This window comes from Vigna unguiculata, chromosome 10 (genome assembly GCF_037176805.1).
Source record: "Vigna unguiculata cultivar grain cowpea cultivar isolate G323 ecotype 2 chromosome 10, ASM3717680v1, whole genome shotgun sequence".
In the NCBI taxonomy this organism is placed as follows: Eukaryota; Viridiplantae; Streptophyta; class Magnoliopsida; order Fabales; family Fabaceae; genus Vigna; species Vigna unguiculata.
The window spans coordinates 50,065,700-50,090,476 of NC_140801.1; the positions used below are offsets into that span (position 1 = coordinate 50,065,700).

The 24,777-nt window shown below is 34.2% G+C and overlaps 4 protein-coding genes, 2 non-coding genes and 1 pseudogene across 7 annotated transcripts; 2 read left to right on the plus strand and 5 right to left on the minus strand.

The window, feature by feature from the left end:
• Positions 1-998: 998 nt before the first annotated feature.
• On the plus strand, positions 999-1,085 carry TRNAM-CAU (transfer RNA methionine (anticodon CAU)). The gene is given in 2 exon segments: positions 999-1,036; positions 1,050-1,085. It is a non-coding gene; the product is annotated as a tRNA-Met (tRNA).
• An 82-nt stretch (positions 1,086-1,167) lies between these two features.
• Positions 1,168-1,254, plus strand: TRNAM-CAU (transfer RNA methionine (anticodon CAU)). The gene is given in 2 exon segments: positions 1,168-1,205; positions 1,219-1,254. It is a non-coding gene; the product is annotated as a tRNA-Met (tRNA).
• Positions 1,255-1,518: 264 nt separating this feature from the next.
• LOC114167597 (protein NTM1-like 9) lies at positions 1,519-4,948 on the minus strand (annotated as a pseudogene). The gene is made up of 4 exons (XR_014985337.1): positions 4,647-4,948; positions 4,293-4,564; positions 3,649-3,793; positions 1,519-3,547 (listed from the first exon to the last, which is right to left on the minus strand). The product of XR_014985337.1 is annotated as a protein NTM1-like 9 (transcript).
• A 263-nt stretch (positions 4,949-5,211) lies between these two features.
• Positions 5,212-7,174, minus strand: LOC114165640 (NAC domain-containing protein 69-like). The gene is made up of 5 exons (XM_085668028.1): positions 6,939-7,174; positions 6,586-6,863; positions 6,081-6,446; positions 5,702-5,938; positions 5,212-5,568 (listed from the first exon to the last, which is right to left on the minus strand). Exons 1-4 carry the CDS (start codon positions 7,084-7,086, stop codon positions 5,747-5,749), a joined length of 984 nt encoding a protein of 327 aa, XP_085524154.1. The 5' UTR covers positions 7,087-7,174; the 3' UTR covers positions 5,212-5,568; positions 5,702-5,746.
• A 2,208-nt stretch (positions 7,175-9,382) lies between these two features.
• Positions 9,383-12,819, minus strand: LOC114172047 (uncharacterized). Its single transcript, XM_085668025.1, has 5 exons — positions 12,517-12,819; positions 12,157-12,434; positions 11,493-11,639; positions 10,303-11,391; positions 9,383-10,030 (listed from the first exon to the last, which is right to left on the minus strand). The coding sequence occupies exons 1-5, from the start codon at positions 12,677-12,679 to the stop codon at positions 9,764-9,766; spliced, it is 1,944 nt and encodes a 647-aa protein (XP_085524151.1). The 5' UTR covers positions 12,680-12,819; the 3' UTR covers positions 9,383-9,763.
• An 840-nt stretch (positions 12,820-13,659) lies between these two features.
• LOC114172043 (NAC domain-containing protein 69-like) lies at positions 13,660-15,606 on the minus strand. The gene is made up of 5 exons (XM_028056774.2): positions 15,381-15,606; positions 15,006-15,283; positions 14,502-14,867; positions 14,123-14,359; positions 13,660-13,989 (listed from the first exon to the last, which is right to left on the minus strand). The coding sequence occupies exons 1-4, from the start codon at positions 15,526-15,528 to the stop codon at positions 14,168-14,170; spliced, it is 984 nt and encodes a 327-aa protein (XP_027912575.2). The 5' UTR covers positions 15,529-15,606; the 3' UTR covers positions 13,660-13,989; positions 14,123-14,167.
• Positions 15,607-18,161: 2,555 nt separating this feature from the next.
• On the minus strand, positions 18,162-21,228 carry LOC114167348 (uncharacterized). Its single transcript, XM_028052419.2, has 5 exons — positions 20,973-21,228; positions 20,596-20,873; positions 20,082-20,228; positions 19,208-19,972; positions 18,162-18,861 (listed from the first exon to the last, which is right to left on the minus strand). The coding sequence occupies exons 1-5, from the start codon at positions 21,115-21,117 to the stop codon at positions 18,595-18,597; spliced, it is 1,602 nt and encodes a 533-aa protein (XP_027908220.2). The 5' UTR covers positions 21,118-21,228; the 3' UTR covers positions 18,162-18,594.
• Between the last annotated feature and the right edge of the window lie 3,549 nt (positions 21,229-24,777).

A 24,777-nucleotide genomic window follows, 5' to 3' on the forward strand; every position in this document is an offset into this window, starting at 1 on the left:
TAAAATATATTTCTGGATTAATTCGAAAATTTTGAAAAACATATTAATGAATTTAGTAAGTGTAACTCTAAATATGCTTTCAAATTTCACAATTCAGGTATGGACATATCAGGCTTTTCCTACACCCTCACGGAGATGTAGGAAGAAAAGATGGGTGGAAAAAGCAATTTTCCTATTTGTTGGTGAATCAATTCGGTACCTCTCTTTCGTGACAACTTTTTTTACACATTTTCTTCTTACACCCTTCATAAGGTGTGAGAAATATTAAAAGTACCTCTCCATGTATTATCTTATTAAAAGATATATTATGAATTAATTTGAAATATATATTTTTATTTGTATTGCGAAATGGACCATCCAAAATGTAATTTTTCTTATTTTGTATTCCAAAATATACAATTTGGAATACACAATTTTGTAATACAAATTTTACATTCCAAAATTAAAATTTTAAATTCTAAATTATACGACTTTTTTTTCTATTTTATAAAATTTCTATATTACATAATCCAAAACTGAAATTGAAAATCTCAAACTAGAAGGTAAATTTTGAATGCTCAAGTTTATGAGGGTGGGGGTTGAAGTTATAGTGTCAAATTTCCCTTGTTATGAAAGGGTACTTCAAAAAAAATAAAATTCTCTTGTTGTAATGCACACCTTTGATATTAGTCTTTATGAATGGTGTTTTAGAAGTAAATAAATTTACTGAAGAAAAAAGCAGAATGAATGCATTGGATTGTGCGACACATTTGAAGAATTAAAGTAAAGTTCTTAATTAGTTTGACTTAAATTTAAGAACCCTGGTAACTGATTTGGTTTTTATATTAATATATCGTAAAACTAACGCACCATTAATTAAACATATGTATTATGATAAATGAGATTATTAAATGTAAACTTAAACCGAATCAATTTATGTTAACTGGTTCAACATTTTATAGCTACAATTGAATAATAGATAATATATATTAAAACATTTAATATCCTATGAACAACACGGGGTGGTGGCGCAGTTGGCTAGCGCGTAGGTCTCATAGCTTTGTTGAGTGATCCTGAGGTCGAGAGTTCGAGCCTCTCTCACCCCAATAATTTTATGTTAATTTTGTTTTTAGTTTTTACAAAAAAAATTATTGATTATTTTGAACAAAAAATCGGAAGAATCATCAAGGGGTGGTGGCGCAGTTGGCTAGCGCGTAGGTCTCATAGCTTCGTTGAGTTATCCTGAGGTCGAGAGTTCGAGCCTCTCTCACCCCAATCTTTCTTGCACTTTTTTTCTGCTCTTGTTTGACTCCAGTATTTTTCGTTCTTAATTCTGTGCCAACAAAACATATAACATGGACAAAAAGGCTTATCATTTGCAAGTTAGAGTTAAGATTTGCTTCAAATATGTGTACACCATTCACAAACATGCATTTACATGCTCAAAGGAGTATGCAGAGACCCTGCATAAACTTTTATCAGCTTGACCCCTCTGATGTGTTCTTAACCATTGAATAGAAAATAACCACACAAACTTCATACTTACACAATCAACTATCTTAAATATACACAACTCCATCATGCAGTTTCCAATACTTTCTAATAGATTTGATATCACATATACTTCTAAATTTTGATGCATTATTGTCATTTTACAATTTGTAATAAAGTGGCGATTACAGAGTAAGTTACTTCTAATAACATATACTCCTATAATTAAGTACCACTAATCCATTAATGGAACTAAGTTCTTAGTTCTCATCATATGAAGTTGTCTGTTCTTGTCTGATTTTGATCTTCCCATGACCTTTTAAGGTCAAGGAAAATTAGATATTTCAACACTATTGATCTCCAAAAGGTTGATTTGTTGTAGAGTCATAACATGATGTCTCCACTCCTCAGCAATCATCTTGAAATATACTTTCTTGATTCTCTTGACTTGGTTCTTGGTTAGAAAATACAAGACATGTTTCACCATGTCCAATATCATGATGTTTTGATCTTGTCGGATTTTGATCTTCCCATGACCTTTTAAGGGCAAGGAAAATTAGATATTTCAATACTATTGATCTCCAAAATGTTTATTTGTTGTAGAGTCATAACATGATGTCTCCACTCCCCCAGAAATCATCTTGACATATACTTTCTTGATTTGGTTCTTGGTTAGAAGATAGAAGACATGTGTCACCATGTCCAATATCATATGATGTTTTAAACCATTTTGATGAATGGTATTTGTCTGAAAGAAGATATTCAGTACTCATAGTTGGAATATCCTCAATATTAGCATCCTGCAATGGTTTTGAAAGAAAATAAACAGATGAATTCAGTTCTTGAAGTACTCAAACAAATATAACAATTTCACAAACTCAAGAAAAAGTGTAGTTCTCAAGTCCTATGGTCTATGTAGGAGAAGATCTCTATACACTGTGAGAAATCTGACAAAAGTTCAAATCACCATAATGCACAATGCAATTTTAACTTACTAAACCATGAAAGTTCAGAAAAGAAGGGAGATACACTCATCATCAATATCATTTGGACTTTGCAAAATAAATATTTACCTGATTAGGGACGACTTCTTCATCTGTACATGTGCTTTCGTAGTATGCTCTTTTCAATGACTCTGATTGAGTGAAGCAATTAAGAAAACCGAACATGTTTTCTTCATCAATTGTTAAACTCTCATGAGAATTCGGCAACTCCTCTTTCTGTATAGTTTCAAAAGGAGTTTGCGTAGTTTCAAATGAAAGTTGTCCAGTTTCAGATGTTATCTGTGAATTTTTATATGGAATTTGGGTAGTTTTAAATGTAATTGAGTTATTTTCAAATGGAGTCTGAGTAATTTGAAATGGAATCTGGTTATTTTCACATGAAGTTTGAAATTTTTCATGTGAAATCTGGGTATTGTCAAATGGAATTTGGATATTTTGAAATGACATATGCGAATTTTCATGTGGAATTTGGCTAATTTCATATGGATTCCGGATACTTTTAAATGGAGTTTGTGAATTTTCATATGAAGTTGGAGTAATTTCACATGAAATTTGGGTATTTCGAATTGAAGTTTGTGAATTTTCATATGAAATATCAGGAATTTCATAGAGATTCTGGATACTTTTAATCGAAGTTTGTGAATTTTCATGAGATTGGAGTAATTTCAGATGAAATTTGAGTATTTTGAATTGAAGTTTGTGAATTTCCATATGAAATATCAGGAATTTCATATGGATTCTGGATACTTTTAATCGAAGTTTGTGAATTTTCATATGAGATTGGAGTAATTTCAGATGAAATTTGGATATTTCGAAGTTTGTAAATTTCCATATGAAATTTGACTATTTTCATTTAGAATTTGGATATTGTCATATGCAATCTGCATACTTTTGGATGAAATTTTAGTATTATTGTTTTCATTTTTAAAACAGGCATTGATTGATGATGAAGAGTTTAGAAAAGATGTTTCATACTGCTCAACATCAATTATTGAAGCTTCAATTGGCAAGATGCCTTTGTCTGTTTGATCTGTTGCCTCACAGATTGTTTCCACCCCGGTAAACATACCTCCCTGAAATGTAAACATAATCACAAAACAAGTATCAAGTCTCTGCATTTTTCGCATGGCACAGTGTATATATATATATGTTCATGAAAAATGCTTCAGCTTACAGATGGAACTCTTTCTGCTGTTGTCTGATTTTCATAGTCAGAAACCAGGTTTATACTGGATTCAACTTCATCACATATCACTGCATCAGTTTTCTTCAGTTATTTTCCCAGGTTTCTTTATCAACCGGCATAAAACAAAAGCCTTCTGCAAAAATTGGAGTACGAATTCATTTGATCACAGTTCACAAAAGGTAAAAGGCAAGAAAATTATGCAGACGTATGCAGAAGAATTTTACTGTCTTGGAAGAAAATTAATGATGAATTTTGAGTGTTCTTAGATAGAAAGACTCAATTAAAGACATCCAGTATGTCACATAGAGATTCTCCTAAAGCTTCGGCCATAAACTAATTAATAAAAATCGTTAAGAAATGAACATTAAATCTGAATCATTCTTACAAAATCAATCAATAAGATATGTATTACTTATATACGGTAAACTGGTCTTATAACTAATCATTTTCATCGCAGTCAAGATTAAAGCACATAAATCACATCAGATATTTTAAAATTCATCAAACAGAGGCTTCAAATACTCAGAGCTTGGTTCGGCTAATTTACACTCCTACTACACACTATAGTTTAGTAAAAAGATTATTTCCCAGCAGAGTTAAAAATTTCTTTAAAAAGAAAAGGAAATACGAACCTGATGAAAGTTAAGAGCATGATATTCGTGAATAACCCAGTTGGCCTTGACACCTTTGGAAGCTGAGCCATTATGGAAAACAAGAGTCTTCTTAGTTCCTATTACAGTGTTGGTGTCCCAGGTTCTAACATCACGGTCTTTTCCGGTGGGTTTCCAGAACCCACACTTGGTTCTTCTATTAACCCTTTTACTATTTGAATACTTGAAATCAACAGGACTGAAGAAAAACCATTCTGGGTCTTTGAATTGTACTTCTGATTTTGCTAACAACGCTGTTTGAAACAATAAAAGTTGAAGCAAAGATCAGAGCAAGGAAAAGGACAGTGTTGATTTCATTTGGTTCTCGATTATTACCTGGTACTTCCCAAGGTTCCACATCGCAGAGATCTATGTCAGTCAACACGTGGACACGGGGATCATCACCGAGCAACTTGTTTTTGAGGTAAAAGTCGACAAGTTCTTCATCTGTGGGACGAAAACCGTATCCTACAATCTCGGTTGGTTTTGGTGAACACATGGCTTCATTGTTTGTGTTTGTGTTTGTGTTCTTGAATTGAATTTATCATCCCACATTCACTGACTTTGACTCCTTACTTAAGAAGTTATCGCTGGAAAAGATATTATAATAATGCACAAGTAGAAAAAAAACTCTTTCATGATTGGAGTTTGACGCATATCCTTTCAAACTTTTATAAAAGTTTCGTAATATAACTCTAAAAATAATCAACATATGTAATTTAAGTTAGATAACATATGTTACATATGTTAACTGTGATTAATTAGCTCTAATAGATCTTATTCGCAGGTTATTTTACAAAAAAAAAATAAAAAACTACAGGGGTTTGTATCATATTTTATTACAAAGATATTAAGACTGCAATCAGAAAATTAATGACTTATAAAAGGCAACAAATGTGCACACATATTTAATTATAATAAGAAAGATGCAGTGAGCGTGCATCAATGCAAAATACATGTCTTACCAATCTTACAAGGATGAAATTCTTAAAACAGAGTTTTCCACATTGTCACACTAAAAGAAAAGGAACTATGGTAGCACTCACATCACCCCTTCACATATACTACATCTACTTCAAGTGATAATACTTCCAAACTAACTGATAATACACACATAAAAACCCTCAAAACTACGTTGTCTTCATGAAGTTGTCTCCATATAGATGAAAGAACCTTTTCTATTGTTATCACAAGATTGATGGCTTCTGGCTCTTGAACTATTTTTCTTCTGATTCACAATGAGAAAATTCTTCTGAGCCTACAGAATGCAACACATGCAGCATGGTATATCAATAATATGTTAAAGTGAAAATCAGTTCAAGTGAAGCACCTGCATCATTCGTCAAGAAAGTAATCTTCATTTTTCTAATGAAGCTGCTTGATTTTCTCACCTCTACATGGAATACTGCATTGTTTGAAACCTTCCTCTATGATGATCAGAAGAAAGAAAATATGCTCTTCTTTTTCTTCTTTTTCTCTTGTTTTTTTTCATGGATAGGAGATGGCATACATACACCGTCATGGACATCAGCGTTTGATAATTCGGAATCAAACCCTTTTGATGAATGGTATTCGTCTAAGTTAAGATATCTAGTAAACACTGTTGGAATATCCATAATATTATCACCCTGCAGTGATTTCGGAAGAAAATAGACAGATATATTCAAAGTGTTCAAAATAAAGAAATCAAATCTAAAGTAATAGGACAGTTCAGAAACAGATGGAGATGCTCACTGTATGATTGGAAAAATTTGGACAACATATGTTTACCTGTTGAGAGACGGCCTCGGCATCTGTATCATATACCTTTCTCAATGACTTCGATTGGGTGAAAGTATTAAAGTAGGTATTTGTACTTTCTTCATTGTTAACATAATTGTCCTGAACAAGAAAAGAATTCACGAATTCCTGTTCCTGGGTATTTTCATATGAATTGTGTTCAATGTTGGATTCATTTCTAAAATAGGCATCGTAAAATGAGGGGTTTGGAAAAGACGTTTGGTCTTGCTGAAAGGTGGTTCCTATGGAGTGATTCTGATAGTCAGAAACCATGATTCTGCTGCTCTCCCCTTCATCACCCCCACCTTCAGTTGTTCCCCCAGGTTTCTTCATCAGACGACACAAAACAAAAGTCCTCTGCAAAATGCTCAAACTTGTTATAAATGCTAAAACCTAAAATATCCATTGATATATGTCAGAGGCTATAGAACAGTGAAGAAAAATCAAGAAGTATAATTTCCAATAAGTGTTAAAATACTACAAAACGCGAACTAACCTGGCTTTCGTGAAAGGTGACAGCATGGTATTCGTGAATAACCCAGTTGGATTTCTGACCACGTGAAACGCGACCTTTGTAGTAAACAAGAGTCTTCTTTGTGGCAATGAGAGTGTTGGAGTCAGAGCTTCTAATCTCACGATCTTTTCCAGTGGGTTTCCAGAAGCCACCCTTGGTTGTCCTATTAATCCTTTTACTGTTTGAATACTTGAAATCAACAGGACTAAAGAAAAACCATTCCGGGAAATCGAATTGTGCATCTGATTCCCCGAAATACACTGTTTTCAAACAAGAAAAGAAAAACAAACAACAGTGAAGATGCATGGAGTGTTAAAAGTTTAGATTATTATTACTTGGCACGTCCCAAGGTTCCACTTGACAAAGGTCAATGTCGGGGATGACGTGGACTTGTGGATCATCACCGAGCAACCTATGTCTGAGGTAATAGTCCACAAGTTCTTCTTCTCTGGGACGGAAACCGAATCCTACAACATCATCCATTGTAGTTTGTCACAAAGATAGGAAGATGGGAAGGAAAGGTGGTAAAGCAGCGACAAAGCAAGGAAAACGAAGAAAGCTCAGTGTTTATGTTGTGTTGTGTTGTGCTTTGTAAACGAATTTATAATGCAAAAAAGTCATTGACTGACTTTACTCCTTAGCTGACAAGTTATAGTTGCAAAATACAAAAAGCATAGAAAACTATGTTGTGCTGTTGAGGTGAAGGATATTTGTTAGCTTATCATGTGAACGAATATATGATATGTAACAAATGAAAACAGAAGATTCTAGAGGTTATATATAATCGTAATCAACAATATCCTAATAATCCCATGACAAAAATTATGTGCGGATTTCATGACCAGCAAACTAATTTTAACTCTGTTATTTGTGGTTTATTATTTTAGTCTTGATACCTACGCTTCTTTATTCCATGACCAATCATTTCAATTCCTTGCTCTCCCAACAACAAAAAATAAACAGAAATTTATTTAATTAAATATGGCCACTTTTGCTTTTATTGCGATGCTTCTCTGCTAAGAACTTCATCACAAAGTTTGATATCCTTTTCAAGATTTGAGTAGAGTGATGTAAACTTATAAGTGATGTTCGCATCACTGCTGAACTCAAAAAATTGATGGCAGGTACTCAATTACTCTTTTTTTCTCCTCCACCTTTTTTCTGCCCTACTTGAAAATGGGGTGAAATTTCTGAATCCGCGTAATTCATTGTTCTATATAGAACATTATAATATTTTAATATTAAAGGATTAAATTATATAAAAAAATTTAATAATTAAAGTTAATTTTTATAAAATCATCATTTCTACAATCAAATCCTCTAAACTCTCTCTGTCTTCTCTAGCTTATATCACCCCTTCTTTATCTTCTTGAATATCAAGAATCATAGTTTTGATTCTTATTAGGAGCTCTACGCAATTACCGATCAAAGAGTTAAACAGAATAAGTCTGTTTTTTTTTTTTTTCCTTTTTTAGTTATCAGCCCTAGAGTTGCATATTGCACTAAAGTCATGCATATAACTCAAAGTGGCTTTTGATGATTTTACGATGCTCTCCAATCTTAATGGTAAGTATAGAACTCTAATCAAGACTTTCATTGTTTGTCTATGGAATCCAGTATGTTTTGGTGTTCTAAGAAAATTATTTTTTTAGGGAACATTTTTGACTAAGGTAAAATGAACTAATTAAGCACTTGCATGTTTAATCTCGCATTTGAATGGTTGTTGAGCCTTGGACTATGATGGTATGTTGAAATTGGTACAGGAGTCTTACATTGAGTTTGGATTGAGGTGCATGAGATTCTGTTGTTGAATGTGGTGTGTATCTTGAATATGGTATGTGTTGCAAAATGTGGAATATGCATCATGTGTCCAAATTGATAAATGAGGTGAGGAATGTGATAATCTTGGATGGTTTTTTATGATCTTAATAGGGTTCTATGGAATTGTGGTTGATTTTGCACTGAGGATGTGAAATTAGGACGGTTTGGTCTATTTGTTGCTAGGAGATGAAGGAATTAAAATGTGTAACTTATTGTGATGTGATTTCTTTGCATTTTATGCCGAAAAGGATTTCGTCTAAAGGGAATGATTTTAATTTGAAGTTAGTGTTTTATTATAAAAAGTGTGGAAGCATTTAGACAAATTAATTTGAGCATTTCAATGTAAAAACAATCAGATTTTGTGTTTGCCTGGTCAAGATTGAGTTGCTAACATTTGTTTTGTCGGTAAAAAAAAATTAATTTTTCTCTCAAAAATTCAAATTTTCGTCTTTTCACATATGATCTTTATATCTCCTTCCTACATTGTGAGTATATAAACTAGAATTATAAGATTATGTAAAAAAAGACAATTTTAAAAATATTCTCTCTTATTAAAGGTCTAATAATATATATATATATATATATATATATATATATATGAATTTGATTCATTTTAATAAATTCCTGTCAAAATCATTATAACTAAAATATTTAAATTAACACTACTTATGTGGATCCTATAGAGGTTAATAATTTTGATAATAGACTACGAATTTCTAAACCAAACGGAATTCAGTCATTTCTTGTTCTTGTTGAGAATTAAAATTTGAGAGTGTTTACTTAACACACCATTAATCCATAATGTAGAATAGGTAAGACATTTCATATAGAATGATAATATATATAAAAAGAAACACTCATCGTCAAAGAAAGAAAAAGAAGAAAGAAAGAGTAATATTTTGGAATTGAATCACTGTGAAATCCAGTGATTTGGGAAAATAACTGCATTCTTCATGCATTCCAAAAACTAATAAATTATATTATTAAATACTAAAATCACAGATAATAAATTGATTCAGCAATACAATTGGTATCTTACAAACAAAAGTCCACTACAAATAACCACACAAACTTCCCAGTTACTCAATCTACTATCTTAAATATACACGACTTCATCGCGCAGTTTCTAATACTTTCTAATACATTTCCTATGATACATACTCTTAAATTTTAATGCATAAATTTCGTTATGCAATTTCTAATAAATTGGCTATTATAGAGCAAATTATTTTTAATAAAATATACTCTTATCTACTAATCCATTCATGGTACGAAGTTCATAGTTCGCATCCTATGAAGTTTGTTCTGTCTTAGATGATACTGATCTTCCCATGGCCTTTTAAGTGCAAGGAAAGCTAGATATTTCACTGCAATTGATCTCCACAGGTTTATTTGTTGAAAAGTCACATGAGGATGTCTCCCATCCCCAAAAATCATCTTGAAATATACTTTCTTGTTTCTCTTCACTTGCTTCTTGGCTGGAAAATAGAAGATGTGTGTCACCATGTCCAACATCATATGATGTTTTAAACCTTTTTAATGCATGATATTCCTCTGAGTTAAGATACTCAGTATACAAAGTTGAAATATCCTCAAAACTAGCGTCCTGCAATGGTTTCAAAAGAAAATAAACAGATGAATTCAGTTCTTGAAGTACTCAAACAAATATATAACAATATCACAAACTCAAGAAAAAGTGTAGTTCTCAAGTCCTATGGTCTATGTAGGAGAAGATCTCTATACACTGTGAGAAATCTGACAAAAATTCAACACCATAATGCACAATGCAATTTTAACTTACTAAACCATGAAAGTTCAGAAAAAAGGGAGATACACTCATCATCAATATCATTTGGACTTTGCAAAATAAATATTTACCTGATTAGGGACTACTTCTTCATCTATACATGTGCTTTCGTAGCATGGTCTTTTCAATGACTCTGATTGAGTGAAGCAATTAAAAAAACCGAACATGTTTTCTTCATCAATTGTTAAACTCTCATGAGAATTCGGCAACTCCTCTTTCTGTATAGTTTCAAAAGGAGTTTGCGTAGTTTCAAATGAAAGTTGTACAGTTTCAGATGTTATCTGTGAATTTTTATATGGAATTTGGGTAGTTTTAAATGTAATTGAGTTATTTTCAAATGGAGTCTGAGTAATTTGAAATGGAATCTGGTTATTTTCACATGAAGTAATTTGAAATGGAATCTGGTTATTTTCACATGAAGTCTGAAATTTTTCATGTGAAATCTGGGTATTGTCAAATGACATTTGGATATTTTGAAATGACGTATGCGAATTTTCATGTGGAATTTGGCTAATTTCATTTGAATTCTGGATACTTTTTAATGGAGTTTGTGAATTTTCATATGAAATTGGAGTAATTTCACATGAAATTTGGGTATTTTGAATTGAAGTTTGTGAATTTTCATATGAAATATCAGGAATTTCATATGAATTCTGGATACTTTTAATCGAAGTTTGTGAATTTTCAGATGAGATTGGAGTAATTTCAGATGAAATTAGGGTATTTCGAATTGAAATTTGTGAATTTCCATATAAAATTGGAGTAATTTCAGATGAAATTTGGGTATTTCGAATTGAAGTTTGTGAATTTTCATCCGAAATATTAGTAATTTCATATGGGATCCATATACTTTTAGATGTATTGCAAATATTCTCAGAAGGTGTATGAGAATTTCTGATTGAAGTTTTTAAATTTTGACTTGAAATTTGCTTATTTTTATTTAGAATTTGGATATTGTCATATGCAATCTGCATACTTTTGGATGAAATTTTAGTATTATTGTTTTCATTTTTAAAACAGGCATTGATTGATGATGAAGAGTTTAGAAAAGATGTTTCATACTGCTCAACATCAATTATTGAAGCTTCAATTGGCGAGATGCCTTTGTCTGTTTGATCTGTTGCCTCACAGATTGTTTCCACCCCGGTAAACATACCTCCCTGAAATGTAAACATAATCACAAAACAAGTATCAAGTCTCTGCATTTTTCGCATGGCACAGTGTATATATATATATGTTCATGAAAAATGCTTCAGCTTACAGATGGAACTCTTTCTGCTGTTGTCTGATTTTCATAGTCAGAAACCAGGTTTATACTGGATTCAACTTCATCACATATCACTGCATCAGTTTTTCCTTCAGTTATTTTCCCAGGTTTCTTTATCAACCGGCATAAAACAAAAGCCTTCTGCAAAAATTGGAGTACGAATTCATTTGATCACAGTTCACAAAAGGTAAAAGGCAAGAAAATTATGCAGACGTATGCAGAAGAATTTTACTGTCTTGGAAGAAAATTAATGATGAATTTTGAGTGTTCTTAGATAGAAAGACTCAATTAAAGACATCCAGTATGTCACATAGAGATTCTCCTAAAGCTTCGTCCAGACACTGATTAATAAAAATCGTTAAGAAGAGAACATTAAACCTAAATCATTCCTACAAAATCGATAAGATATGTACCACTTATAGACCGTAAACTGGTCTTATAATTAGTCTATGTAGATTTACATCGCAGTGAAGATTAAAGCACATAAATCACATCAGATATTTTAAAATTCATCAACTTTCTTCAAGTCAAACAGAGGCTTCAAATACCCAGAGCTTGGTTCGGCTAATTTACACTCCTACTACACACTATAGTTTAGTACAAAGATTATTTCCCAGCAGAGTTAAAAATTTCTTTAAAAAGAAAAGGAAATACGAACCTGGCTTTGATGAAAGTTAAGAGCATGATATTCGTGAATAACCCAGTTGGCCTTGACACCTTTGGAAGCTGAGCCATTATGGAAAACAAGAGTCTTCTTAGTTCCTATTACAGTGTTGGTGTCCCAGGTTCTAACATCACGGTCTTTTCCGGTGGGTTTCCAGAACCCACACTTGGTTCTTCTATTAACCCTTTTACTATTTGAATACTTGAAATCAACAGGACTGAAGAAAAACCATTCTGGGTCTTTGAATTGTACTTCTGATTTTGCTAACAACGCTGTTTGAAACAATAAAAGTTGAAGCAAAGATCAGAGCAAGGAAAAGGACAGTGTTGATTTCATTTGGTTTTCGATTATTACCTGGTACTTCCCAAGGTTCCACATCGCAGAGATCTATGTCAGTCAAGACGTGGACACGGGGATCATCACCGAGCAACTTGTGTTTGAGGTAAAAGTCGACAAGTTCTTCATCTGTGGGACGAAAACCGTATCCCACAATCTCCGTTGGTTTTGGTGAACACATGACTTCAATGGTTTCATTGTTTGTGTTTGTGTTTGTGTTCTTGAACTGAATTTATCATCCCACATTCACTGACTTGACTCCTTACTCAAGAAGTTATCTCTGGAAAAGATATTATAATAATGCACAAGTAGAAAAAAACTCTTTCATGATTGGAGTTTGACGCATATACTTTCAAACTTTTATAAAAGGTTTGTAATATAACTCTAAAAATAATCAACATATGTAATTTAAATTAGATCACATATGTTACATATGTTAACTGTGATTAATTAGCTCTAATAGATCTTATTCGCAGGTTATTTTACAAAAAAAAAAAATCAGTATATAAAAACTAAACATATGAAATGCTATCGTGATTCTAAATCTAAATTCACAAATATTCATGCAATTTTTGTTTTTCAAGATATAGATACAGTAGCAAATGCAGTGACTGCATTGTACTGATATACTGTGATTCGTGGTTTCTTATGTAAGCCTTGGTCCCCAAGTTTGTTCTTCCATGGCCCACCATTTCAATGTTCTTTCAATACTATTGGTAGTGAATTTCGACGCATCTTTTGCTTTATTTTGGAGGTTTGTTATGCTCCTCACTACTAATCATGAACATGACTCCAAAGTTTGATATACTTTTTAACAATTTAGAAGAGTCACGTGCTAACTTCAAGTAAAAATAGTGAACTCTAATGATTCTTGTCATCACCTCAATTATTCTTTTCTCTCCCACGCTTTTTCACACCTCAATTAATTGAGCAAGACGAGAGAGACCACTGAACATTGATTTTAAGAAACCAAGTAGATGATTATGATAACGATTATATGTTTTTGAAATACTAATTTGGTGATAAAAAAACTTTGAAGCACAATAGTGCTATTGTCATCTTAGACAACAACTACAGGGGTTTGTATCATATTTTATTACAAAGATATTAAGATTGCAATCAGAAAATTAATGACTTATAAAAGGCAACAAATGTGCACACATATTTTATTATAATAAGAAAGATGCAGTGAGCATGCATCAATGCAAAATACATGTCTTACCAATCTTACAAGGATGAAACTCTTAAAACAGAGTTTTCCACGTTGTCACACTAAAAAACATATACTACATCTACTTAAAGTGATAATACTTCCAAACTAACGGATAATACACACATAAAAACCCTTAAAACTACGTTGTCTTCATGAAGTTGTCTCCATATAGATGAAAGAACCTTTTCTATTGTTATCAGAAGATTGATGGCTTCTGGTTTCAAGTTATCTCTTCAACTATTCTTCTTCCGATTCACAATGAGAAAATTCTTCTGAGCCTACAGAATGCAACACATGCAGCATGGTATATCAATAATATGTTAAAGTGAAAATCAGTTCAAGTGAAGCACCTGCCTCATTCGTCAAGAAAGTAATCTTCATTTTTCTAATGAAGCTGCTTGATTTTCTCACCTCTACATGGAATACTGCATTGTTTGAAACCTTCCTCTATGATGATCAGAAGAAAGAAAATATGCTCTTCTTTTTCTTCTTTTTCTCTTGTTTTTTTTCATGGATAGGAGATGGCATACATACACCGTCATGGACATCAGCGTTTGATAATTCGGAATCAAACCCTTTTGATGAATGGTATTCGTCTAAGTTAAGATATCTAGTAAACACTGTTGGAATATCCATAATATTATCACCCTGCAATGATTTCGGAAGAAAATAGACACATGAATTCAAAGTGTTCAAAATAAAGAAATCAAATCTAAAGTAATAGGACAGTTCAGAAACAGATGGAGATGCTCACTGTATGATTGGAAAAATTTGGACAACATATGTTTACCTGTTGAGAGACGGCCTCGGCATCTGTATCATATACCTTTCTCAATGACTCCGATTGGGTGAAAGTATTGAAGTAGGTATTTGTACTTTCTTCATTGTTAACATAATTGTCCTGAACAAGAAAAGAATTCACGAATTCCTGTTCCTGGGTATTTTCATATGAATTGTGCTCAATGTTAGATTCATTTCTAAAATGGGCATCGTAAAATGAGGGGTTTGGAAAAGATGTTTGGTCTTGCTGAAAGGTGGTTCCTATTGAGTGATTGTGATAGCCAGAAACCATGATTCTACTGCTCTCCCCTTCATCACCCCCACCTTCAGTTGTTCCCCCAGGTTTCTTCATCAGACGACACAAAACAAAAGTCCTCTGCAAAATGCTCAAACTTGTTATAAATGCTAAAACCTAAAATATCCATTGATATATGTCAGAGGCTATAGAAGAGTGAAGAAAAATAAAGAAGGATAATTTGCAATGAGTGTTAAATTCTCCAAAACGCGAACTAACCTGGCTTTCGTGAAAGGTGACAGCATGGTATTCGTGAATAACCCAGTTGGACTTCTCACCACGTGAAACGCGACCTTTGTAGTAAACAAGAGTCTTCTTTGTGGCAATGAGAGTGTTGGAGTCGGAGCTTCTAATCTCACGATCTTTTCCGGTGGGTTTCCAGAAGCCACACTTGGTTGTCCGGTTAATCCTTTTACTATTTGAATACTTGAAATCAACGGGACTAAAGAAAAACCATTCTGGGAAATCAAATTGTACGTCTGATTCCCCCAATAACACTGTTTTAAACAACAAAAAAGAAAAGATAAGAGGAAGATAAAGAAGAAAGGATGGTTGCATGAAGATGCATGGAGTGTTAAACGTTTAGATTATTACTTGGCACGTCCCAAGGTTCCACATGACAAAGGTCAATGTCGGGGATGACGTCGTGGACTTGTGGATCATCACCGAGCAACCTATGTCTGAGGTAATAGTCCACAAGTTCTTCTTCTGTGGGACGGAAACCGAATCCTATAACATCCATTGTAGTAGTTTGTAACAAAGATAGGAAGATTGGAAGGAAAGGTGGTGAAGAAGCTACTAACCAAGGAAAACGAAGGAAGGTCAGTGTTTATGTTGTGTTGTGTTGTGCTGTGGAAACGAATTTATAATGCAAAAAAGTCATTGACTGACTTTACTACTTAGCTCACAAGTTATAGTTGGAAAATACAAAACGCGTAGAAAACTATGTTGTGCTGTTAAGGTGAAGGATATATATTTGTTGTCTTATTATCATGTGGACGAATGTATGATATGTAACAAATGAAAAAAGAAGATTCTAGAGGTTATATATAATAATAATCAACAGGAAAATTATTTGTAGACAAACTAATTTTAACTCTGTTATTTGTGGTTTATTATTTTAGTCTTGATACCTACGCTTCTTTATTCCATGACCAATCATTTCAATTCCTTGCTCTCCCAACAACAAAAAATAAACAGAAATTTATTTAATTAAATATGGCCACTTTTGCTTTTATTGCGATGCTTCTCTGCTAAGAACTTCATCACAAAGTTTGATATCCTTTTCAAGATTTGAGTAGAGTGATGTAAACTTATAAGTGATGTTCGCATCACTGCTGAACTCAAAAAATTGATGGCAGGTACTCAATTACTCTTTTTTTCTCCTCCACCTTTTTTCTGCCCTACTTGAAAATGTGGTGAAATTTTTAAATTCGCATAAGTTTTCATTTTCAATGGGCATGTGATGGCTATAAAACGGTTTAAGAGTATTCATTGTTGTATTATAGAACATTATAATATTTAAATATTAAAGGATTAAGTTATATAAAGATTTTTAATAATTAAAGTTCATTTTTATAAAACTATCATCTCCATAATCAAATTCTTTAAACTTTCTCTGTCTTCTCTAGCTTATCTCACCCATTCTTTATTTTCTTGAAGATCAAGAACCATAGTTGTGATCCTCATTAGGAGCTCTACGCAACTACCAATTAAAGAGTTGAACAGAATAAGTCTTGTTTTTTTTCCCTCTTTTAGGTTTTGAGCCATAGAGTTGCATATGGCACTAAAGTCATGCATGTGACTCAGAGTGGTTCTTGATGATTTTCTGTTGCTCTGAATAGTAAGTTTAGAAGTCTAATCAAGGCTTTCATTATTTTGTCTATGGGATCAAGTGTGTTATGGTGTTCTAAGGAAATTTTTTTTAGGGAACGTCTTTGGCTAAGGGAAGATGAACTAATTATAGCACTTCCATGTTTAATCTTGCATTTGAATGGTTGTTGAGCCTTGGACTATGATGGTATGTTGAAATTGGTACAGGAGTCTTACATTGAGTTTGGATTGAGGTGCATGAGATTCTGTTGTTGAATGTGGTGAGTATCTTGAATATGGTATGTGTTGCAAAATGTGGAATATGCATCATGTGTCCAAATTGATAAATGAGGTGAGGAATGTGATAATCTTAATAGGGTACTATGCAATTGTGGTTGATTTTGCATTTAGGATGTGAAATTAGAATGGTTTGGTGTATTTGTTGCTAGGAGATAAAGGATATAAAATGTGTAACTTGATGTGAGGTGATTTCTCTCCATTTTATGCCGAAAAGGGTCTAAATGGAATGATTTTAATTTGAAGTTAGTTATTTATTATAAAAATTGTGGAAGTTTTTAGACAAATGAATTTGAGCATTTCAATGTAAAAAAAAAAAATTAGATTTTGTGTTTGTCTTGTCAAGATTGAGGTGCTACCATATTTGCTTTGTCGGTAAAAAAAATTAATTTTTCTCCCAAAAATTCAAATTTTGGTCTTTTCACATATGATCTTTATATCTCCTACTTACATTGTGAGTATAAAAACTAGAATTATAAGAGATTGTGTAAAAAAAGACAAATTTAAAAATATTCTCTCTTATTAAAGGTCTAAAATATACATATATATATATATATAATTTAAAAAATATAAATATGAATTTGATTCATTTTAATAAATTCCTGTCAAAATCATTACAACCAAAATATTTAAATTAACTTCTACTTATGTGGATTCTATAGAGCTTAATAATTTTGATTATAGATTACGAATTTCTAAACCAAACGGAATTCAGTCATTTCTTATTCTTGTTGAGAATTAAAATTTGATAGTGTTTACTTAATGCATTATGCAGAACAGGTAAGACATTTCATATAGAATGACAACATATACAAAAAGAAACACTCGTCGTCAAAGAAAAAAAAAAAAAGAGTAATATTTTGTTATCTCATCACTGTGAAAGTTGCTCTCGAAGGTTTTTGGTTGCTTCTACCATCTGAATCCAGTGTTCTTTTCCATTTACTTATGACGAAATATAGAATCTTTAGAGTCAAATTTTTCTTTCTGGTTGCTCCCACCAATCCAAGTTATTGTATTTGTCCTTAGGCTGCATTTAATGGTGTGATTTGTTGTGCTCCCTCAAGCTTCTCTCCAAAAACACACGGAAACTCATTCTATCAAAATATGATTGTTTCATAAGATCCAAGTTTCAGTTGTCCTTAGGCTGCACTTTCTTTTTAAGCTTAGTTTCTGAATTTCTTAAACTTTCAAGTAGCACCAAAGGGAATTTTCTGAATTTCAATATTTCTCTAGAGTGATAGAACATAATGAGGCACCTAATTACCATTTTATGATCCATAATAAACTCTTCATGCATTCCAAATACTAATAAAATACATTATTAAATACTAAAATCACAGATAATAAATTGATTCACCAATACACTTGGTATCCTAGAGACAAAAGTTCACTACAAAAAGTACTCTCTCCAGAAACTACAAATAACCACACAAACTTCCAGTTACACAATCTACTATCTTAAATATACACGACTTCATCGTACAGTTTCTAATACTTTCTAATAGATTTCCTATGATACATACTCTTAAATTTTAATGCATAAATATCGTTATGCAATTTCTAATAAATTGGCTATTATAGAGCAAATTATTTTTAATAACATATACTCTCCTCTACTAATCCATTCATGGTACGAAGTTCATAGTTCGCATCCTATGAAGTTGCTCGGTCTTAGATGATACTGATCTTCCCATGGCCTTTAAGTGCAAGGAAAGCTAGATATTTCACTGTAATTGATCTCCACAAGTTTATTTGTTGTAGAGTCACATGAGGATGTCTCCCATCCCCATAAGTCATCTTGAAATATACTTTCTTGTTTCTCTTCACTTGCTTCTTGGCTGGAAAATAGAAGATGTGTGTCACCATGTCCAACATCATATGATGTTTTAAACCTTTTTAATGCATGATATTCCTCTGAGTTAAGATACTCAGTATACAAAGTTGAAATATCCTCAAAACTAGTGTCCTGCAATGGTTTCAAAAGAAAATAAACAGATGAATTCATTTCTAAAAGTGCTATAACAATATAACAAATTCAAGAAAATAGTGCAGTTCTCAAGTCCTATAGTCTCTATAATAACCCATCAATCGATCATGAATCACATCAAAGCCAACTCAAACTAGGCATTTTTCTTGAGTATCTTTCAAGAATCTACTCGAGAAAATCCTTATACATTGTGAAAAATATGACAAAATTCAAATCAACATAAAGCACACTACAACTTTTAACTTACTAAACCAGCATGAAAGTTCAGAAATGAAAGGAGATACACTCATCAATGTTATTTGGACTTTGCAGAATAAATATTTACCAGTTCAGGGACGACTTCTGCATCTCTATAAGAGCTTTCGCAATATGCCCTTTTCAGTGACTTTGATTGATTGACTAAATATTCATCGGCTAATAATGAATTCGGGAGTTTAGGTAGAATTTGTGTAGTTTCTAATGGAGTTTGCGTAGTTTGAAAAGGAACTTCTATAGTTTCAAAAGGAATTTGTGTAGTTTGAGAAGGAGTCTGCATAGTTTCTAAAGGAAACTGCAAAATTTCAAAAGGAATTTGGTTGGTTTCATGAGAAATCTGCATAGTTTCACAAGAAATCTGCACAGGTTCACAAGGATTCTGCATACTTTCACAAGAAATCTGCATAGTTTCACAAGGAGTCTGTACAGGTTCACAAGGAGTATGCATACTTTCAAAAGGAGTCTGCATAGTTTCACAAGGAGTCTGCATACTTTCAAAAGAAGTCTGCATAGTTTCACAAGGAGTCTGCATACTTTCACAAGAACTTTGCATAGTTTCACAAGGAATCTGCAAAGTTTCATAAAGAGTCTGCATAGTTTCACAAGGAATCTGCATAATTTCATAAGGAGTGTGTATAGTTTCACAAGGAGTGTGCATAGTTTCGTAAGGAATCTGCATAATTTCAGAAGGACTCCGCCCATTGTTGTTTTCATTTCTAAAATAGGCATCGTCATCCTGCTCAATTTCAATTAGTGACGGTTCTGTAGGGGAGATGCATTTTTCTGCCTGATATGTTACCTGACAGATTGTTTCCATTCCGGTTAGAGTACCTCCCTGAAAAATAAAAAAGAAATCATATATATAATTACAAGAAGAAGTATCAATTGTCGGTATGTTGGCATGTCACAGTGTATGTATGTTCATGAAATATGCATCAGCTTACGGATGGAACTCCTTCTGCTATCGCCTGATTTTCATAGTCAGAAACCACGCTTCTACTGGATTCCCCTTCATCACATATCAGTGCAGCAGTTCCTCCTTCAGTTTTTTTCTCAGGTTTCTTTATCAAGCGGCATAACACAAAAGCATTCTGAAAAAATTGGAGTATAGTGAGCATTCATTTTGCACAATTCACAAAAGTAAAAAGCCAAAACAAATGAGGCAAACGTAATTATTGATGAATTTTGAGTGTTCTTAGATAGAAAAACTCAATTAAACACATCCAGTAAGTCACATGAGAGCTTTGTCGAGAAACTAATTATTACCAATAGTCAAGATTAAAGAACATAAGTCACATGAGATATTTTAAAATTTATAAACTTTTTTACATGTCAAACTCAGGCTTCAAATACTCATCTTGGTTCGACTAGTTTACGAACCTTCTACGCACTGTAGTTTTAGTACAGAGATTATTTGCGAGCAGAGTCATAAGTTTCTTACAAAAAAGAAATACGAACCTGGCTTTCAAGAAAGTTAAGAGCATGATATTCGTGAATAACCCAGTTGGAATTGACACCTTTGGAAGCACGACCACATTGGAAAACAAGAGTCTTCTTAGTCCCAATGACAGTGTTGGTGTCCCTGCTTCTAACATCACGGTCTTTTCCAGTGGGTTTCCAGAACCCAGACTTGGTTCTCCTGTTAAACCTTTTACTATTTGAGGACATCAATTTAACAGGACTGAAGAAACACCATTCTCGGTCTTTGAATGGTATTACTGATTTTGCTAACATCACTATTTAAAAAGATAAAAATTGAAGCAAAGATCAGAGCAAGAAAAAGGACAGTGTTGATTTGATGAAGAAGCATGAAGAGTTTGGCTTTGGATTATTACCTGGTACTTCCCAAGGTTCAACATCGCAAAGATCTATGTCAGTCATGACGCGAACACGGGGATCATCACCGAGCAATCTGTGTTTGAGGTAGAAGTCGACGAGTTCTTCATCTGTGGGGCGAAAACCCATTCCTACAATCCTCATTGGTTTTTCTGAACACTTGACTTCAGTAATTAACAAGAAAGGAACAGGGGAAGATTATGAAACAGAGTTGTGTGTAGAATGCTACTGAATGTTTTCAGTGTTTGTGTTTGTGTTACGGAACTGAATTTATATAATGCCACATTCACTATTCACTGACTCGACTCCTTAGTTAAGAAGTTGTCGTTGGAAAATACATTATAATAATATTTCAAGATTCTAGTTTGAGGCAGACTTTCAAACATCATAAAAAGTTCGTAATATAACTATATAAAATTAATTAACATATATAATTTAAGTTAGATCACGCACATAAATTTTTGAAATTTTTGTTTTTCAATTTGTGAAGTAATAACAAATGCTGCAGTGGCTGTATTGTACTAAAACCGCGTGAGAAGGAGAATCTTTTTCCTCACTGCTCACAGCACTTTCTCCGAAATGGACAAAAATTTATTTAACATATTTAATCATTCGATAGGGATATAATCCGTTATGAGTCTCTATCACAAGGAGCAGTGCCTTTCAAATAAATTAGTTAAAAGTACAAAAGTTAATTGGGTAATCTGATTTTACATGAAGGTCAGCAATATAGGGAAAGACAAAAAATCTAATTTTCTTGATACAATCCATTTTTGCTCCAATCCAATTTATTTATAATCTATTTTATTAAAAATTCAATTTATTTAAAATCCATTTAATGGATCTGGATTTCAATCTAATCAACATTTTATATATTTTATGGATCAGATATCCATCTTACAAATCAAGATTTTTAAATATGGATAATCCAAAAAATCCAATCCAAATTTTCAATTTAAATTTTTAGTTGGGTTAGACTAAAAGTTGAGATGAACTAGGGCTAAATTCAGACTTGGACGGGTCTTGCTCAACGACCTATACGAATCAGGCAGGTCCGACAACCATAAGAGGTTGGGCGGGCCTAAAGATATGAACGAACTAGGTAGGCCCAACAAACCGAACAAGTCGATCGGGCCCAACGATCCGGAAAATTCGAGTGAGCCCGATGACCCAAACAGGCCAGGCAAGCCCAATGACCCGACGAGCCAGGTGGGCCCGAAGACCCGAACGGGCCAAACAGGCCCGAAGACCGGAACAGGCGAAGTGGGCTCGAAGACCAAAACGGGCCAGGCAGGTTCGAAGATCCGATCGGGCCAGGCAGGATCGAAGATCTGAAAGGGCCAAGTGGGCTCGTAGACCCGAATGGGCCAGGCGTGCCCGATGACCCGAATGGGTCAAGCAGGCTCGAAGAACCGAACGGGTTAGGCGGGTCTGAAGACCCGAACGGGTCAGGTGGGTCCGATGACCTGAACGAGTCAGGCTGGCTCGAAGAATCGAACAGGTAAGACGAGCCCGAAGACCCGAATGGGTTAGGCGGACCCGAACGGGCAGGTAGGCCCAATGACCAAAATAGGTCAGGCAGGCCCAAAAACTCGAACAGGTCAGGCAGGCCCAAAGATCCGAACTGGCCAAATGTGCCCGATGACCCGAACGGGATATGCGGGCTCGAAGAACTGAATAGACCAAGCGGGCTCGAAGATAAGAACAGGCTACGCGGGACCGATGACCTGAACACGCCCGGTGGGCCCGATGACTTGAACGGGTCCGGCGAGCCCGATGACCCGGATGGACCCGACGATTCGGACGAACCTGACGACCCGGATGGGCCCGACGACCCATGACGGGCCCGACGACCTACACAGGCCTTACGACCCAAATGGGCACGACGACATGAACGGGCTAGACGACCCGGACGGGCCCGACGATCCGGACATACCTGACGACTCAGACGACGCAAACGGGCCCGACGACTCGAACGAGCCTAACGACCTACATAGGCCTTACGAACCAGATGGGCACGACGACATGAACGGGCCAGACGACCTAGATGGGCCCGATGATCCGGACGGACCTAACGACTTGGATGACCCAGACGGGCCCGACGACCCAAACGGGCGCGATGAGCCGAACGAGCTGGACGGGCCGGATGGCATGACGACACAAACGGACCCGAAGAACCAGACAGGCCCTACAACCCGGAGGAGCTCGACATCCTGGACGGGTCGAACGACCTATTCGAGTCGTCGTGCTTATCTGGATCTATTTTAAAAAATAATATATTTTTCATGTCGAAGATGAAAACCCATGAGTTGGCCTTGACTCACAGGGCTTTTGTAGGGTTTTTGGCCCTGTGGGCTTCTTTGATGGGGGATGTTTTTCAGTGTGGGCTTTTTTGGCCCTCGCCCGCATGGGTCAGGGCCAAGCCTTGTGGGCTGGGCCAAATTGACACCTCTATGGGTCGGCCTGACAACTCAGACGGGTTGTGCTTGACGACCTATACGAACTGAATCATGTTGACCTTAATGACACAAGTTTTAAAAAATTCAATTTAAATTTCTTATATAAAAAATGGATTTTGGATTTTGAACTTGATCCAAATATTTGGATTGGATTTAAATCTTGATCCAAATATTTGGATCTGGATTTTAAGAAAATCCAAACTGCTTTTGCTAAAAAAATGGATTTGGGTTGAAAATCTAATCCAATTATTTGGATCTAAAATGGATGTGGATTGGATCATTAAAAATCCAATCCATGCCCACCCCTACAGAAAAGCAATACTTTGATTATTGGTTTGTTATTTGAGCCTTGGTCCCCAAGTTTCTCCCATGTCCCACCATTTCAGTGTTCTTTCAAGACTATTGGTAGTGAATTTCCATTTACGTTTTTATTTTTTATTTTTTGAGGTTTGTTGTGTTATGCTCTTCACTGCTAGTCAAGAACATGACTCCAAAGGTGGATATATTTTTCAAGATTTAGAACAGTCATGTGCTAACTTCCAATTGCAGATAGTGAACTCCAACGATTCATGTTATCACCTCAATTTTCTTTTCTCCTTTCACGCGTTAATGGATTTTCATATATTCAGCTTTTCCCCCAGCAAGTTTACTTTTTTATGCATTTTACTTTCCACGCGTAATTCTTCTTAAAAAAGGTTTGATGGAAATGAACTTTGCTATGAAGGTTCCAGAAGGAAATTGGTAAGAGTAGCATTGCTGAAGCCGGTACTATGAATTTATGAAACTGTGAGACTTGCTTCCCAAGTTTACCATTTCAAGCTCTGAACTCGTTGTCCCTTCATTCATCGAATCCTTTTAATCAATTCTCTTTGTTGACCCACCATGTCCTTAAGGTGTTTGTATAGCGTTGGTTTGTTATGCTCCCCACTACTTTTTCTCCCCTTCAAAATATTATTGATATAAAAATTAAATTTGGTCTGAAGTCAGAGAGATAAAATTACTTCACTTTAAAGAGAAATTAGGACTAAATTGAGACAAAATAACAAATACAAGAATTAAGTCGAGATTTTTCAAATAAATAATTGACACGTGGCAGAATCATATTTTGATATGTGACAATTTTTTCTAATTTAAAAATTAAAAAAATTAAAAAAAATCACAAGCTTACATGTCGCAAAATCCTAATTTGACACGTGTCAGCTCTTTTTTCAAGAAAAAAAATAAAAAATCACGAACTGACACATGGCACACACTTAAGGTCGTCAATAATGCCCTAACAGAAAGGATTAAATTGGAACAAATTTTTATAAAATAAGATCCAATTGAGATAACTTTAAAATTGAAA

What these genes read in the sequence shown, in the direction of transcription:
- LOC114165640 (XM_085668028.1), bottom strand. Translation starts at nt 7,086, where the DNA reads ATGGATGATGTTGTAGGATTCGGTTTCCGTCCCAGAGAAGAAGAACTT. An exon ending in GGAACCTTGGGACGTGCCAA is followed by an intron (nt 6,864 to 6,938) that starts GTAATAATAATC and finishes GTTTGAAAACAG; the next exon opens with TGTATTTCGGGGAATCAGAT. An exon ending in CCGAGGCCGTCTCTCAACAG is followed by an intron (nt 5,939 to 6,080) that starts GTAAACATATGT and finishes AAATCACTGCAG; the next exon opens with GGTGATAATATTATGGATAT.
- LOC114172047 (XM_085668025.1), bottom strand. Translation starts at nt 12,679, where the DNA reads ATGTGTTCACCAAAACCAACGGAGATTGTGGGATACGGTTTTCGTCCC. An exon ending in TTAACTTTCATCAAAGCCAG is followed by an intron (nt 11,640 to 12,156) that starts GTTCGTATTTCC and finishes CAATTTTTGCAG; the next exon opens with AAGGCTTTTGTTTTATGCCG. An exon ending in CAGCAGAAAGAGTTCCATCT is followed by an intron (nt 11,392 to 11,492) that starts GTAAGCTGAAGC and finishes TTTACATTTCAG; the next exon opens with GGAGGTATGTTTACCGGGGT.
- LOC114172043 (XM_028056774.2), bottom strand. Translation starts at nt 15,528, where the DNA reads ATGGATGTTATAGGATTCGGTTTCCGTCCCACAGAAGAAGAACTTGTG. An exon ending in TCACCTTTCACGAAAGCCAG is followed by an intron (nt 14,868 to 15,005) that starts GTTAGTTCGCGT and finishes AGCATTTTGCAG; the next exon opens with AGGACTTTTGTTTTGTGTCG. An exon ending in CCGAGGCCGTCTCTCAACAG is followed by an intron (nt 14,360 to 14,501) that starts GTAAACATATGT and finishes AAATCATTGCAG; the next exon opens with GGTGATAATATTATGGATAT.
- LOC114167348 (XM_028052419.2), bottom strand. Translation starts at nt 21,117, where the DNA reads ATGAGGATTGTAGGAATGGGTTTTCGCCCCACAGATGAAGAACTCGTC. An exon ending in TGAACCTTGGGAAGTACCAG is followed by an intron (nt 20,874 to 20,972) that starts GTAATAATCCAA and finishes CTTTTTAAATAG; the next exon opens with TGATGTTAGCAAAATCAGTA. An exon ending in CAGAAGTCGTCCCTGAACTG is followed by an intron (nt 18,862 to 19,207) that starts GTAAATATTTAT and finishes AAACCATTGCAG; the next exon opens with GACACTAGTTTTGAGGATAT.